We start from the raw sequence: 16,329 nt of genomic DNA, 5'->3' as shown, positions 1-16,329 counted from the left end.
GATTAAAAAAAAGTTACCGCTTTCTAGTCTGTTACTCTGTCATTGTCAGTAAAAAAATAAATCAAAACAAACCAACGAAACCAACATAACCTTTTATCATAACTGAAACTGAGAGTTGAGACTGAAACAAACGGAACAATCGCTTTAGTTTTAACTAGAAAACTGAAGTTTTACTGATTATTAGGTATATATTATTGTACGTAATACAACTTTGTAGAAACAACTTCGACAAGGAAGCTGACAGAAAAATAAGCTGGGCTGGGCAGCATTTGGAAAATTGCGTCAAGTCTTCAATTCGTCGATACCCCAAAGCCTAAAGACGAAAGTCTTTAATGAATGTGTCCTACCTGTGATGACGTATGGTGCTGAAACGTGGACACTGACAGTTGGCCTTGTCCACAAGTTCAAAGTCGCTTAGCGGGCTATGTTGGGTAACTCTGAGGGACAAAATCCGTAACAACGAAATCCGTTGGATGACCAGAGTGACTGACATAGCCCAACGAATTAGAAATCTGTACTGGCAGTGGGCAGGCCACGTCTGCCGCAGAACCGATGGGGCAGACGTGTTCTGAAGTGGAGACCGCGTATCAGCAAGCGCAGTGTGGGACGACCTCCAACCCGCTGGACTGACGACCTTAAGTAAGTTTACTCTCTCTCTTCGGATCACGCTCACATAATGTACTAATTACTAGGTAATACAAATCTCTTGATCTGAATTCTGACACATAGACAAGTGGCCAGGTTTGAAGAGTATAGTTAAATCATAACATAACTTCATATGTACCTACCTACTTAAATAATTACTGTCTACTAGGTACCTAGCATTAAATGAGTTCAGAAAGGGCTGAGCCATCATTAATAATTATATTTGTTAGAACAGTTTTGACTACTGACCGCTTGATAAATGACAACACATTTTAGACATAATCTTGTGGTACACTGAAGTTAAAGTTGCAATAAAACATCTAGGTAATCTATTACAGAAAGGCAACTCTTTAATAATCAATTCAGTTTTCTTTGTTTAAGACATGTAATTAAGTTCGGGACCTTGAGTTTGAGCTGTATTTTAGTGTATGTATAAAGGTTATCTGTCTATCTATCTGCTGGCTTTTTACAGCTCATCCGTTCAACCAATTTTGACAAAAGGTACAAAGATCTTTCATCCTGGGGATGGATATAGCCTATTTTTAAATAAACTAGGCTCTGAAAATCGAACAATTCCCACAAGATAAATGAAGTTGCGAGCATAAATTATTTAGTGTGGAGCTTTGTTACATGCTGGAGAAGGAGATAGGCTACTTTTACCCTTTAAATCAGCGCGGATAAAGTCACGGGCATCATCTACTTATTAATTAATATTATAAATAAAACTTAGACCTCATTAAGATAGATAGTAAAATAAGAAGAATAGTTCTTGTCTAATTAGCAATTTAAAAAATTAAAGATCAATAATTTCTATTTTTTCAGTGATAACTGTGGACCAGTTAGTTACGTTATGTTAACAGCCTGTGAATGACCACACCACCTGCCTAATCCACTTTGTTAGAAGAATGCAAGTTGATTTTGCTGCATCAAGACTACACTCTACAGAATCCTCATAAGTCATCTAAGTGCAGTAACACTGCGCAACAAACTACAGTTTTATAACAATATAAAAATTTAATAGTAAATAAAATGTTTTTTGTCTCTGCTTTTCTATTATGAACATAGTGTTTTTATAGCTAGTCATGCCATAAGATTCTTTTATAGGCATTTTAATTCATACCTACATACAACGGGCTAGCTTTTGAGACTTGCCGCCTTGATGGAGAAAAGAAGAGGAGATAGGGACGTTCCGGAGTCTCTGGATTCATCCATACAAAACGTGAGTGAGTCTCTGGCTGAAGGAGTGAAGGGGTTGACTTACCCCGCCGCCCCCTACCGAGGCTGTTTTAAGTCAATGACAATTTTATCAAAATTAAAAATCATTTAAAAAAGTATACATCCCCGGCGGAAAATCACTCCTTCCAAGGGAATGATTTCCCTCCCCTCCCTTTTACCTCAGCTACCCCCATCAAGGCTGCACGTTTCAAAATGTTCATACAAATAAACAAAATTGAAAATTGCCTGTTACGTTCTCAATAAGCTCATAATTAAAAAAATTGTGAGCTAATCTTTGAAGTGTTGAACCGATTTTGATGAGACTTGGTGCACAAACAGTTGGGGACAGTGTGGCTAATTCTGTTAGACGAGGTCTAAATGTATTGCTATCCTTTTCTGCAGTGCAGGGAGCTTATGAAAGGAACAGCAATACACATAAACCTGTCATTTTAATTTAGTTTTGATCATAGATTCCCGGAAATATCCAGGCAGGCAAATTCCAGGATACTTTTTAACTATTATTAGTATCATCTGAAAACTTACTTTTTTTAGGATGAAATAAAACAAATTAAATTCTTTTGTTTAAATTTAAATTAGATACTATAAGTAGGTAGGTATGCGTATAAGTATTTTACATCAGCTGTAAAATTCATAAGGTGTATTTAAGTAGGTACATCATAAACAGTTCAAATTATATAGGTATTCTACAAGTCTGATGACCCCCAGGTTAGTTGCAGTCTTGACTCTTGAATTAAGTTAGGTTCTAGTGGCCCTAGCTTAGGTAGCTGGAAGATAGGCAACATAATCTGGTAAGTATAGGTTAGGTACCATAGATGATCTGCAACCTGAAAATAATAATTTATTTTAGAAAAATACTTAATATAATAAGCTAGCTAAATTTGGTAGGTAGGTCCATTTCATACAAAATTTTACTAACTTATACCCTTCTATACTAGATTGTGCCCGCGATTTTGTCCGCGAGGACTACACAAATTTCAATTAGATAGATCAGTCAGTCAGCTTTTCCTTTTTTATATATAGATAAATTAAGTACCTACTTTCTTGTTTGTGAATGGATGCAAGTAATGGTAGGTAGTAGGTAGGTATTTTCTGTTATTGTATGTATGTTTCTTAATATACCTGGTAGGTAGGTACCTACCTAGGTTTCTATTCTGGTGAAAAAATGGGTTGATTTTATCAGATGTAGGTACCAACTTATATGTATAATTGAATCATAAATTAATGTAAGTAGGCACCTATTTAGTAGGAAATTTGAGCCACACGTTTGATGTACCTACCCATAAGGCTTAGAATAATATTATGTAGGTATTAGGTACCTAGGTATAGGTAGGTAATAAATTGTGCATATCTTACCTTTGCCTCAATGATCAAGGTGTGACATACTCTTTGTGATCGATCTTACAACGCTACAAGTAAATGCATTCTGCGAGCTATATGTATGGATGGCTATCGCTGCACAAAATGATTCATCCGAGATGCACTATTATCATTATCTATCATTTTAGCCTGTGGATGTCTGTCTTCTACATCCAATCATCGCTGCACAAAATGATTCATCCGAGATGCACTATTATCATTATCTATCATTTTAGCCTGTGGATGTCTGTCTTCTACATCCAGTCATCGCTGCACAAAATGATTCATCCGAGATGCACTATTATCATTATCTATCATTTTAGCCTGTGGATGTCTGTCTTCTACATCCAGTCTTGAGGCATCCTCATTCAGCCACTTCACGTTAGGTACCTACTCTATAATATGAACGGTCCATCGGTCGGTACCCCACTAGGTACTTGTAGGTATGCTGTGGTACCAAATCTCAACTCAGTAGGAACGCAGGCATGGATTGTTCACTGCCACTTCAACTTGCTGGGTGGTTTCGACTATGTGAGAACCTGTTTTTTTGACGGATGCTCAACCAAGTACGACAGGCATGGATTGTTCACTGCCACTTCAACTTGCTGGGTGGTTTCGACTATGTGAGAACCTGTTTCTTTGACGGATGCTCAACCAAGTACGACAGGCATGGATTGTTCACTGCCACTTCAACTTGCTGGGGGGTTTCGACTATGTGAGAACCTGTTTCTTTGACGGATGCTCAACCCAGTACGACAGGCATGGATTGTTCACTGCCACTTCAACTTGTTGGGGGGTTTCGACTATTTGAGAACCTGTTTCTTTGACGGATGCTCAACCCAGTACGACAGGCATGGATTGTTCACTGCCACTTCAACTTGTTGGGGGGTTTCGACTATGTGAGAACCTGTTTCTTTGACGGATGCTCAACCCAGTACGACAGGCATGGATTGTTCACTGCCACTTCAACTTGCTGGGGGGTTTCGACTATGTGAGAACCTGTTTCTTTGACGGATGCTCAACCCAGTACGACAGGCAAGGATTGTTCACTGCCACTTCAACTTACGGGGGGGTTTGGGCTATGTGAGAACCTGTTTCTTTGACGGATGCTCAACCCAGTACGACATGCATGGATTGTTCACTGTCACTTCAACTTGCTGGAGGGTTTGGGCTATGTGAGAACCTGTTTCTTTGACCGATACACTGCGCACATCACAAATTACGCCGCTGAACCAAATTTAAGTTACACAATCACGACGGTTAGCTTTGACTACCTTCCCAAACATTCTCCTTGCCTCCGTGGGCAAATTAAGGCACTTCACTTATTAAATTTCATCATTTTGTTTAATTATCAATAAGCTTTCACGCTTCTCTCACCGAGTATTTTTTGGTGAGTTACAATTCGACTATCGACTCGTATCCATAAGCGAAAATGACGTCATTTACTAGTTTTAGGACGTCAAACTTAGGACTCGTACTGCCAAATTACTCGATATTGGTATTGGTGTAGGTAAACGCAAACCATTCTCGATGGTGACGTAGTTATGTGGTAATTGGTATCGTAAAGTTGAAAGCTATACTCGCAAACACTCGATCATCTTTAGTTCGCAATATTTCCGCTGTGTCGCTGCCTGTAGATGTATGGAAACAGTCGATTTCGACTTTGGTATTTTTAAAACTATGAAATCTTCAGATTTGGATGTATTCGAGGATGTATTGGATATCGTTAATTGTACAATGATCCCGAGTAAAACTGATGGCTATACTTTTTTTTTGTAAATACGGCCGAATGGCGCCATTTTATAAGCATTTACTCAGTAAGCTTCTACGCGTATGATTAATGTCTGCGCGCAAGTTTAACAAGAGAGGACATTCAAATAAACAATCCAAAAATAGTTTATAATGCCCTGCCTTTCTGAAGTCTGACTTTTAAACTCACTTCTGGTACACTTTTACTAGTTCGTTTTTAATTTTTAAATTATATAACATGTAGTAGAGTTTGTTATGGAAACTTATACGACACCACCGGCAAAGCCGTATCGCTAAGTAATTTAGCGTACGAAATAAATATAAGGCTTCCTCATTAGATTATCCAGGTGAAACGGCTATTTAAGTGACTAACCTTTAAGGCTATTTATGTGCCTAATATTAATTGGTAGTGCCTTTCAACAATCTAGGTTAACACTGTATCTAATTATCGTCATCATCGCCATTATCATTAACAGATAGACGTCCACAGTTGGACGTTTATCTCAAATGTATAAAATGAAAAGGTGACTGACTGACTGACTGATCTATCTACGCACAGTTCAAACTACTTACTGGACGGATCGGGCTGAAGTTTGGCATATAGATAGCTATTATGACGTAGACATCCGCTAAGAAAGGGTTTTTTGAAATTCAACCCCTAGGGGGGTAAAATAGGGGTTCGAAATTTGTGTAGTCCACGCGGACGAAGTCGCGGGCATAAGCTAGTCTGCTGAACCAATCAGCTTTCCTTTTAAAATGTAGCTGTAAGATAGAAGGTAACTAATGAAACTCAATAACCATTGCGTGAAATCCACCCGGTTCCAACAAAAATCGAAATCTAATTTGCCAACTTTGAATTCAAAGCAAAATCGAATGAATGCAATACGTGTTTCTCGAATTCTAGCTCACCAAAAGCTCCCAGCCTTTCGAGACAAGTTTAATTGGCAAAAATCGTGCATAATTTCCACGCTTTTAATCTATGCAATTACACAGTTTAACAAGTACACAGTTAGACTAATAAAGTGGTCATTAGAGCACCTTATCCATACTAATATTATAAATGCGAAAGTGTGTATGTCTGTCTGTCTGTCTGTTTGTCTGTCGGTCTGCTAGCCTTTCAGGGCCCATCCGTTCAACCGATTTTGACGAAATTTGGTACAGAGATAGCTTTCATCCCGGGGAAGGACATAGGCTACTTTTTATCCCGGAAAATCAAAGAGTTCCCATGGTATTTTCAAAAACCTAAATCCACGCGGACGAAGTCGCGGGCATCAGCTAGTCTCTTATATACATTTCTTCTAGCTCTCTAAGATTGTGAGGTGTAACAACAATGTATGTAATAGCCATATGCCCCACTCATGACCTATTTTTAGGGTTCCGTACCTCAAAAGGAAAAACGGAACCCTAATAGGATCACTTTGTTGTATGTGTCTCTGTCTGTCGGTCTGTCAAGAAACCTAAAGGGTACTTCCCGTTGACCTAGAAATTTGGTAGGAAGGTAGGACTTATAGCTGACATTCGGAAAAATCTGAAAACCGTGAATTTGTGGTTACATTACACAAAAAAAAATTGTGGTCATGAACTAATAATAATTAGTATTTTCAATTTTCGAAGTAAGATAACTATATTAAGTGGAAAATCGTATGAAAGGTCTTCACCTGTGCATTCTAAAATCGATTTTTATTAATTTTTATGCATCATAGTTTTTGAGTTATCGTGCAAAATGTCGAAAAAATACGACTGTAGTACCGAACCCTCGTTGCGCGAGCCTGACTTGCACTTGGCCGGTTTTTTTTTTGAGGCTGAAGTGGTCAAGCCACTAGACTACTAAGCCACAAGCTTAACAGCTCGGGTGAAGCTTTATCGGCTTTTCCTATCATCGGTGCTTCTATCTCTCTCATCAATCAGAGGCTTAACGTTAATCTTCAGCCCATCTGATAATTAACGAAACGACGAACATCGTTAACGTTAACTTAATGGTAAACACTTAGGCGTCCATCAGACGATAGGTTCTTCATCAATCACCTATATCATGTAAATATATAAAAGGAAAAGGTGACTGACGGACTCACTGACTGATCTATCAACGCACAGCTCAAACTACTAAACAGATCAGGCTGAAATTGGACATGCAGATAGCTATTATGACGTAGGCATCCGCTAAGAAAGGATTTTTGAAAGTTCAACCCCTGAGGGGGTGAAATAGGGGTTTGAAATATGTGTAGTCCACGCGGACGAAGTCGCTAACATAGAACTGCAATAACTCTTGTATACATAACATACCTATTCGGTAATAAATTAAATTATTTTTTACTTTTTAGTGTTTGTGGTTATTTAAGTCGGTACCTAAGTATATTGTGGTCAAAGTTTAACAGTAACCATATCCTAACCATGCATGTGGACTTCAGAGAATTGTTTCTACACTACAGCATATTCCAACTGTGATTCTGTATCGATCTCGAAGATGAGATTTGCAGTTGGCCGAGCGTAGTGCACGGAAATGGCCAATATCTTCGTCCGTTTCTGCAGCATATCTATGGGTTGTATCGTATATCGATGTTTACGAGGCAGACATATCTACGAATGGACAGTATCTATATTGAACTTGTAAATAGTAACTGTATTTTGAATTCGAAAAGAAAATTCCGTGAAAAAGGAGTTCCTCGTGAATTGTATCTATACATGAAAGAAAGAAAATTTATTTTTAGTATAATCTTTAGCTTATAAGTACAATACGAACCTTCTGTATTTTTCTTGTCCTGGGTCAAAAGAAATGTTATACCTTCCTACTGCTAAGTAGTGTTTATAATAAATAATAAATAAATAATTTTTATTTCAGGCAATGAAAATACAACCCATAACAATATACACAGTATGAAGCGGATTAAATTAATATTAGAATTGATTAGAATATAATATAAATGTAAAAAAATGGCGCTAACAATTTAAAAAAAAAAAAAAAATCTAAGTAAAGGTGTTATTGTCGCACCGATGCAGGTTGGACCAATGCTTTGTAAAAGGATTACTAAGGTCCTCTACAACAGCACACAAGATAGCGTTTGTACTGTGTGTCAGTCTTTTCCAGAAGGATGCCGTCCTTGCTCGGAGTATGGCGAAGAAGTCAGGGACTCTTGCAGCAGCAAACATAGCTTTAGCACTGCAGAAACGCGGGTGCTTCATTAGGATGCGGAAGGCGTTGTTATATTGTACCCTAAGTGCATTATAGCTGCGCTTGATAAACTTTGTCCACAGCTGACATGTGTAGAAACATTGACAAAAAGCTTTAAATAACGTCACCTTCACATCATCGGAGCAACGAGCGAATCTGCGCGCTATCATGTTAGCCCGTACCGAAAGAGCCCTGCGCTCCCTCTCCATATCTCTGTCATCTTTTATGTCTTCTGATAAAATATGGCCCAAATATTTAAAGCTCTTGACAACCCGAACCGACGACCCATTCAGATATACCGGCGGAACGGTCTCCGGACCCTTGCCCGCTTTGAAGACGAGCATTTCAGTTTTTGCTACATTATATTTGAGAGCATGTTCTGTAGCAAACTGCTCACAAATATTGAGCAGTTTCCTAAGTCCATTTATTGAGGGGCTGAGGAGCACCATGTCATCAGCGTAGCTCAAATTGTTAACACAGATGTTACCAATATGGCAACCGACTTTGGTACTTCTCAGCCTCCCGATAAGGTCATTCATATAAAGGTTAAATAGGTCCGGAGACGTTAGCCCTCCTTGACGAACGCCACACTCTAGTCTGTATTCACTAGAGAGTGCATCGCCCCATTTTACGTAGTTAGTTTGGTTCTCGTACCAAAATCTCCACAGATTCATTAATTCTTTTGGTACGTGTCTATCAAGTTTACGCCATAGTATTTTGTAATTAACGAGGTCAAATGCCCGGCTTAGATCTAGAAAACATGCATATACTGAAGTATCTCTATTAACATAATAGTTTACAGTATATTTGAGACTTAAAATAGCCGAATCTGTGGAGAGTCCGGCACGAAAACCAAACTGAGCATCGTCAATATTAAAATTCCTGGTCAGTTCGGGTTGTAAGAGCCTTTCCAAGATTTTTCCGACCACAGTACCTAACGATATGGGTCTATAGTTGGTAAGGTTAGACAGTTCGCCGGTTCTATTTTTTACGATGGGGGCTACTACCGTTTTCATAAGGCCCTGTGGTAAATAACTGTGCTTTAAGCATAACTTGAATATAATGGACAAGACCCGATAAACTTCATCACTGGCATAGAGTATGTGCTCAATGCTGAGGCCATCGTGTCCCGGAGACTTGCCACGCTTTATACATCTTACAGTTTGCGCAATGTTATCTGGAGTGAAAATATTATTCAGATCAACAGACGAGTTCTGCTGTCTGTTTAGTAAAATTAAGTAAATTTACATGATTTTTTGTTATTATTCGATGATAAGTATTAGCCCTTGCCTGCGATCTCATCAGGTAAGAAAGAAAGAAAGAAAATGCATAATAATTATTTGTTGTTGGTGTCACAAATAAAAACTAAGTACAAATGTAACATTTTCATCTGTGACACCACCCCAAAAATTGTATTAATTACAGCCAATTTAAATAAGGTTCAAAATTCGGCACATTTTACTGGAAGACGTTGAGACTCGAAGCAGTACGGAAACAATTTATTCCTTCCAAGTCGATATTTGACTCAATGCCAAGAAGTTGCCAAGCGATTTACAAGCTCTCATTTCACCTTTAACTCGAGTGGAATTGGAATACAGAGAATTGTTGAATTTTATACTAACTAGCTTATGCTCGCCAATTCGTCCGCGTGGACTACACAAATTTCAAACCCCTATTTATTTTCAAAAATCCTTTCTTAGCGGATGTCTACGTCCTAATAGCTATCTGCATGCCAAATTTCAGCCCGATCCGTCCAGTAGTTTGAGCTGTGCGTTGATAGATCAGTCAGTCAGTCAGTCAGTCGGTCACCTTTTCCTTTTATATATTTAAGATTCCCAACGACATTCATGTACTAACAACTTTGCTGTGTAGATTTGTGCACATTGGCGACATGTGGGTCAACAAATGCCATGGCTAGCTGTCCGAAAGGATTTACTTTGTTGCAGAGCTTTTTCTATTGCTTCTACCTATTGTTCAACTAATTTGTCTATTCTTCTATATCCTCCACCATTGTTTAGAATCTTTGCGTTATATACCTACTGTATTATTTCTTTAAGTAAGTAATTAGTTAATAGGTACCTTCGTTGCAGCTAGGCACCGAGGACAAACCTCTGTGGTTTTTTCGGTATTTTTAGTTTAAGCTTTTATTTGTATGTATTTTGATTTGATAATAAATTTAAAAAAAAAAATAGTTTGTTCAGAGTTTTCTCTTTCTTATATTAACTTAATTCATCATCGGATTAAAATATGCACTAAGTATAATAGTTAATGGTCTAATCATCAGTTAATTTCTGATATTATTTATTTGTACCTACGCTTCAATTTTAATGCTTATTATTTTGAAAACTTTTGGAAAAAGAAAACGTGCAAGTCTTTCTAAATTTCTTAGCAATTATTTTAGCAGTGGCGGATTTGCCCTAAGGCCCAGTAGGCCCAGGCCCAGGCAGGCAGGCGGCCAGGTATTAGGGGCGGCCAATTGTGAAAAAATTCACTGATGTTATGATAAAAGTTGGTAGTAAAAAAAATCGTTAAGTATGTAATCTATTATCATGAATGCTAAGAAAGGGGCGGCTGTTACCTACTTACTACATGGCCTGGGGCCTAGGGCGGCCAAGACTGCAAATCCACCACTGTTGGTACGTATATGCGTCATGCGACAGCAAAATATTTTGCAACAAAAAGTTGCTGAATACGGCCTATAAAAATACGATAAAAACCGCAAGCGAATCGAATCCATAGCTTTTCCGTGCTAATTTTCTTCCCGGAATATGAAATCGGTTTGCGGGTGGCAGCGATATGAATGGCGAGTGGTTGAAATTACGAATAAGTGGAAAAATCAAACCACCTCTACATCCGGGGTTATACCCTGCTAAAAACGTGGACAAATCTGGCGAAAAAAAGCGAAGTTTTGTCCACATAGATATAGCACGTCCACACTCCACCCCTCCATTTCCATACTTTGTTGGTGGTTACAGTAATAATTAGACAAAGCAACGAGCTGGCCGGTGCGGTTATCTCAACATAAATCACGCGGAATTACCCCGGTGCCGATACGATCAGTTGCTAAAGTTCAATACTCTACATAGGTAGGTACAACCAGGGTACAACTACTTTGGAAACATGCCAGATTAGTAACTGAGAATATTATATACATATCACGTGCACTTTTCTAAAATTTTCGAAAGCGTGCAGGATATCTCGTCTGAAGAGTACCTCATCAACTTCCCTGGTACAATTCCCATGAAAATTCTTTGATTGTCCGGGATAAATAATAGCGTATGTCCATTCCCGGGATGCAAGCTATATCTGTACCAAAAAATAATTGCGAACGACACCCTAGTGGTGTCGTCCAGTGGTGGCGTTGATAAGACAATAAATTGTATTCTTGTGTGTCAATACAAATATAAAGAAATCTCGAGCTTTTGTCAAAATCGGTTAAATGGAAGCCGTAAAATGCTAGCAGACAGACATACAGACACTTTTTTGCATCCAAACTAATTAATATTTACTAATATTTTAATGCGAGATAGCTTGCGTATAGAAATTACCCAGGGACGGACATAGGCTGGGTAATTTTTGTCCCAGAAAATCAAGGAGCCCTCACGGGATTCTTAAAAAGTTTAGTCATGCGGACGAAGTCGTGAGCATCATCATATTAGTATGGATTAGTATGGATACCCACCGTTATAATTATTTATTTAGGTACAAAAGGTGAACAGTCAAAATAACAAATTCCCACAAACAATTTAGTAAAGTTTATTGAACTGGCTTTATACGTACGAATGTAAAACACGTCGTCGTCAAGATATTGAAACGCGCAGCCTCTAGCCAAAAATCTGTACCCCCACATGATTAAATGCCCAACTTTCCAGTAGTACGATACGAGCGGTCGCTGGCAACACTCCAACAGTGCAGTGTACATTGTTGCCAGGCTACTGACGTTTAGATATATTTTATTGTACAGAACGAGAACACAGCATGCAATATCAGCAATGCAATTTTCTGTCATAGATCGAAGGAAAATAATGGAAAAGCCAATCAAACTAACGATGGTATCTCCGTCAATCGCTCTATACAAACATAAATAACACATAGTCTACCTAAATTTTAAGTTTCCACGCACCATTTTAACTTTATGTGGTAGGTATTAGACCCTGGGTAAAGACTAGTATTGGTCTAATATGCCTTAGACCTTAGACCGTACATCTCTCAAGGAATTCAGAAGTATATTCTCTTCAATTGGAATTGATAATTTAAATAACATAAAAAGGAGCCAAAAAAGGTTTTATTGCTTAGTAATAAAGATACCCATACTCGATATCGTATTCTAAATAATCCCGTGGACTCCTGGCAGTCCCACCGCCGCTGCCCGTCCGCCGCGACTTGAACAAATCTGGATACGCTTTCATCAAAATTTTCAAATTCTGTTTATTTATCGTTCCATTTAAAATGATATCCCTAAACGTTTGATTACTTATGAACTCTCGGTTAACGCCTAGTATATCATTTAATCTTTTCTGTAACGCTGCGTCAATTTTTATCAACTCCATTTCATGGATGTCTCTGACGGTCTTTCTTTCCTTCCTGTAACGCTTCTTCAACTCTTCGATGAATTTCTTTAGGTGTTTTGTTTTCTTCTTCCTTGCAGTAGTTCCATTTCGGTATGACCTGTTCAGTATCTTTCTTATTTCTCTCATTATCTTTCTAATAGTCCTCCTTATTTTACGTTTACGCTTCAACCTTTCTCTTAGTCTACGTTTTCTATCTCTTGACCTTTTACGTTTTTTACGTTCTTTAGAACTTTTGTTTCTTGTTTTATGTTCTTCTGTATCAGTTGCTAGGCTCGAATCGGCAAATGAAACATCAAATCCTGCGTACAGATCGTAGTTTGTCACCTCCAGAGCGCAGCATATGAAGTTGGTACGGCCACAGAAGTAATCTCCTCGATATATTCTGTATTCGGCTTCACACTCCATTGCTAACATGCAAGATCCCCATGGTGCATCATGTTGGTTTGGATCTCCACAAGGCACACCCCATGGCCCTAAAAGTTTAATATTGAATCTTAGCAAGGCACCTAATCTAAATTGTAATTTATAAAATTTGTCGACGTCCTCGTTTCTACAAATAGATGTCCACAGCTTTATTTGTTATCCTTTATTTGTTTAATGTAATATCCACAATATTACACTAATATAATAGGAACGAGGCTGGATGAGGAAGGATGAGGGCCGGGTGTGATGGGAAATTTCACAATTCCTTACCCCTTACCCTATAGGGTACTTCCCGTTGAATCATGAAATTTGGCAGGTAGGTAGGTTTTATAGCACAAGTAAAAGGAATAAATCCGAAAACCGTGAATTTGTGGTTGCATCATAAAAAAAATGTGAAAAAAAACAATTTTTTATTTATTTTTATGCATAATAGCTTTTGGTTTATCGTGCAAAATGTCGGAAAAAAATAACCGAGTACGGAACCCTCGGTACGCGAGTCTGACTCGCACTAGGCCGGTTTTTTGCACATGGATATAGTTAAAAACCAAAGAGTTACCACGGGGTTTCAAGCCCCTAAACCTACGCGAACGAAGTCGCGGGCAACAGCTAGTAATAGATAATGGAAAAGCTTTAGACTTTCGAAACGCGAAATCGCAGATTATCCCTGCCCGGAATCGAACTCGAAACCTTCCTGTTTGAATAAGTGCCACACCAGGAAGGTCATTTAAAGTACGTTTTTTTTTCATCGAACTTAAAGTTTAAACAAACCTAAGATAATAATATAGACAATAGAATCAAACTACAAAAGCATTTGAGTATTTCTTACTTGCGGCGACCATGTTAACTATATCGCCTTTAGGCATAGAAGAGTTGATTGCTTCTAACTTCTTCTGCAGCCAATGCTGTTTCCATTCTTCTTTCCAATCCGGAAGTTCTAGACTTGAACTATAAGTGTCACTTTCAATATCAGAAGACTCCCGTTGCTTGCTTGCTCTTCTAAAATTTCTCCCCTTCATGTAGTTCAACACAGGGTCTTTGTGGTACACTTGTTTTTCCAAGTCCGGATCTTTTATTATTTTTTTAATATCGCCCGCCGTATTAAGTCGTTTTTCATAAACCTTTAATCTTTTCAATACTTCTGATTTTCTTTTCGCCGCTCTTGCATCTTTAAGATCTTCTATTCTTTTTCTGGGCTCAATATGTGGTCCATTTTTTTCATTATTAGTAATTTTATTGGGGGTTTTCTGACCATATCTGTATATTGAAGACTTTTCATCATCTCTAACGTTAATATACGATTTCGTATGTATAATAGTTGTATAAATTACGATGAAGTATAAAGCAACCTTCATTTCGGGTCTACATTTCTCTAAAAAGCGGTAAAAATGAGTTAGGAATCGAATGAGAATGTCATAAAAGTGTTTTATAGTAGCGCCTATAAAATTTCGAAACGTGTGGTTATTTTATTTCCTGTGCGACGCGTAGGTATATACCTCGTTAGCAATATATTTTATTGCCCTGGTTCTTTTTAATACTTACTTAAATATTTTTAACATATAATACAGGTATGCTTTCAAAAAATACGCTTACCTACTCGTATAATAAGTTTATGTGAATAGACAACAGGAGCGACGCGACGACTTTTATCCAATAAAATAGAATACTATGTGAAGCATTTATTGTGAAAACTTGTTATATTATAAGCCTAAAGTTATTTAATTCGGGCGGCTTCAGACTAGCGTATTTTTTTGCGCGTATACGGTCGTTTCAGCATACGCGCTTACACGCGCGCTACATTACGCGCTTCAAAAAACCGGACTCGCGTATACGGGCATATTTCGGCGTGTTCGCTCGAACCGGTGGCCCGGTGGGTGGTGGTCTCTCGCGGCTCGCGCTTATACGAGCTAAGAAGCGCGTCAACGCTCGTACGAGTTGAGCGTGTGCCAAAAGGCGCGCCTATACGCACCTACATGCGCTTCCAAAAATGAGCTCATACGCGCGTCTAAAACGCTAGTCTGAAACCGCCCTAAGCTAATGTAGTACAAAAAGCTGTTGGTTTTTCCAATAAAATATAACCATCTTAGACTGCATCATCACTTACCACCAGGTGAGATTGCATCCAATTGCTAACTTGTATCTGAATAAAAATAAATTGTAATGCCACATGATATTTCAAAAAAACTTTATTTAGAAGTAGGTACCTAGGATATAGCACGGACACGATTACCGACAAGAGACTGAAACTTGAAAGTAGTAGAGAACTATTTAAGTAGGGATCAAAGTTTTTGAATGTCCCAAAGAACTTGATCACCTAATAAAAGCTCGGAATCGCGTCCAAGAACTTTACTATTGGCTTTACTATCCCATTTTATTGGCAGGTTTAACTACCTATAGTACGCAGCAGAAAGGAATGTACAACGGCCTTTAGCATGACATTTTGGCTTTGTAGAGCATTGTCTCTATCACTCCTATGTGACGTTTTCTCGGTCTCAACGACAGAGACAACGCTCTACAAATCTGCTATCTCCTTCTAAAGGTACGAGTACATTATATTCTGTCGCGTACTGTACCATAGATTTACATAAATGCTATTGTTATTGAGCTACAGCTAGGCGGTAATAGCGGTTACCGATCAGAGTACCTACTACCTACCAACTTAGAACAACCTCCGAACGCCATGTCGGGGGAGAAGGGGAGGAAGGGAGTTATATAAAAAAAGTGTAGTGGTTAAGACGTCATCGGCCTCTTATTCGTGGGGAGTCGGGGGATCGATCCCGGGCACGCACCTCTAACTTTTCAGAAGTGTGTGCATTTTATCGTGAGAAAACCCGTATTCATGAAAATTCTCCATAATTTTCTCAAAGGTGTGTGAAATCTGGTTCTGGTTCTGTCTGTCAAAGGTCCATATAATATTCCGTAACGCTAGGCGATTTAAGAAAGCGTTTTTGAATCGATATCCCGGTTTTTTAGCACACGGAGGGTACCGTACCGGCATCGTACAAGATTAGGTAATGTAGCTACTTCTTATTAATTATTTTTAATTTAGGTACATGGCGGCCATTTTGAAAAATTAGTTGTTGTTATACCTAGCGGCAATAGAAATGAATACACACTCTGTAAAAATTTCAACTCTCCACCTATTATATACGGATCACGAGATACGAGTGCGGCTTTGGCGAC

General features: G+C 38.5%; 1 protein-coding gene across 1 annotated transcript; it reads right to left on the bottom strand.

The window, feature by feature from the left end:
- Positions 1 to 12,420: 12,420 nt before the first annotated feature.
- LOC117990760 (uncharacterized) lies at positions 12,421 to 14,624 on the bottom strand. Its single transcript, XM_034978253.2, has 2 exons — positions 13,976 to 14,624; positions 12,421 to 13,199 (listed from the first exon to the last, which is right to left on the bottom strand). The coding sequence occupies exons 1-2, from the start codon at positions 14,499 to 14,501 to the stop codon at positions 12,448 to 12,450; spliced, it is 1,278 nt and encodes a 425-aa protein (XP_034834144.1). The 5' UTR covers positions 14,502 to 14,624; the 3' UTR covers positions 12,421 to 12,447.
- Between the last annotated feature and the right edge of the window lie 1,705 nt (positions 14,625 to 16,329).

Source organism: Maniola hyperantus, chromosome 18, assembly GCF_902806685.2.
Source record: "Maniola hyperantus chromosome 18, iAphHyp1.2, whole genome shotgun sequence".
Classification (NCBI taxonomy): Eukaryota; Metazoa; Arthropoda; class Insecta; order Lepidoptera; family Nymphalidae; genus Maniola; species Maniola hyperantus.
This window is presented reverse-complemented; position numbering and strand designations above follow the sequence as displayed.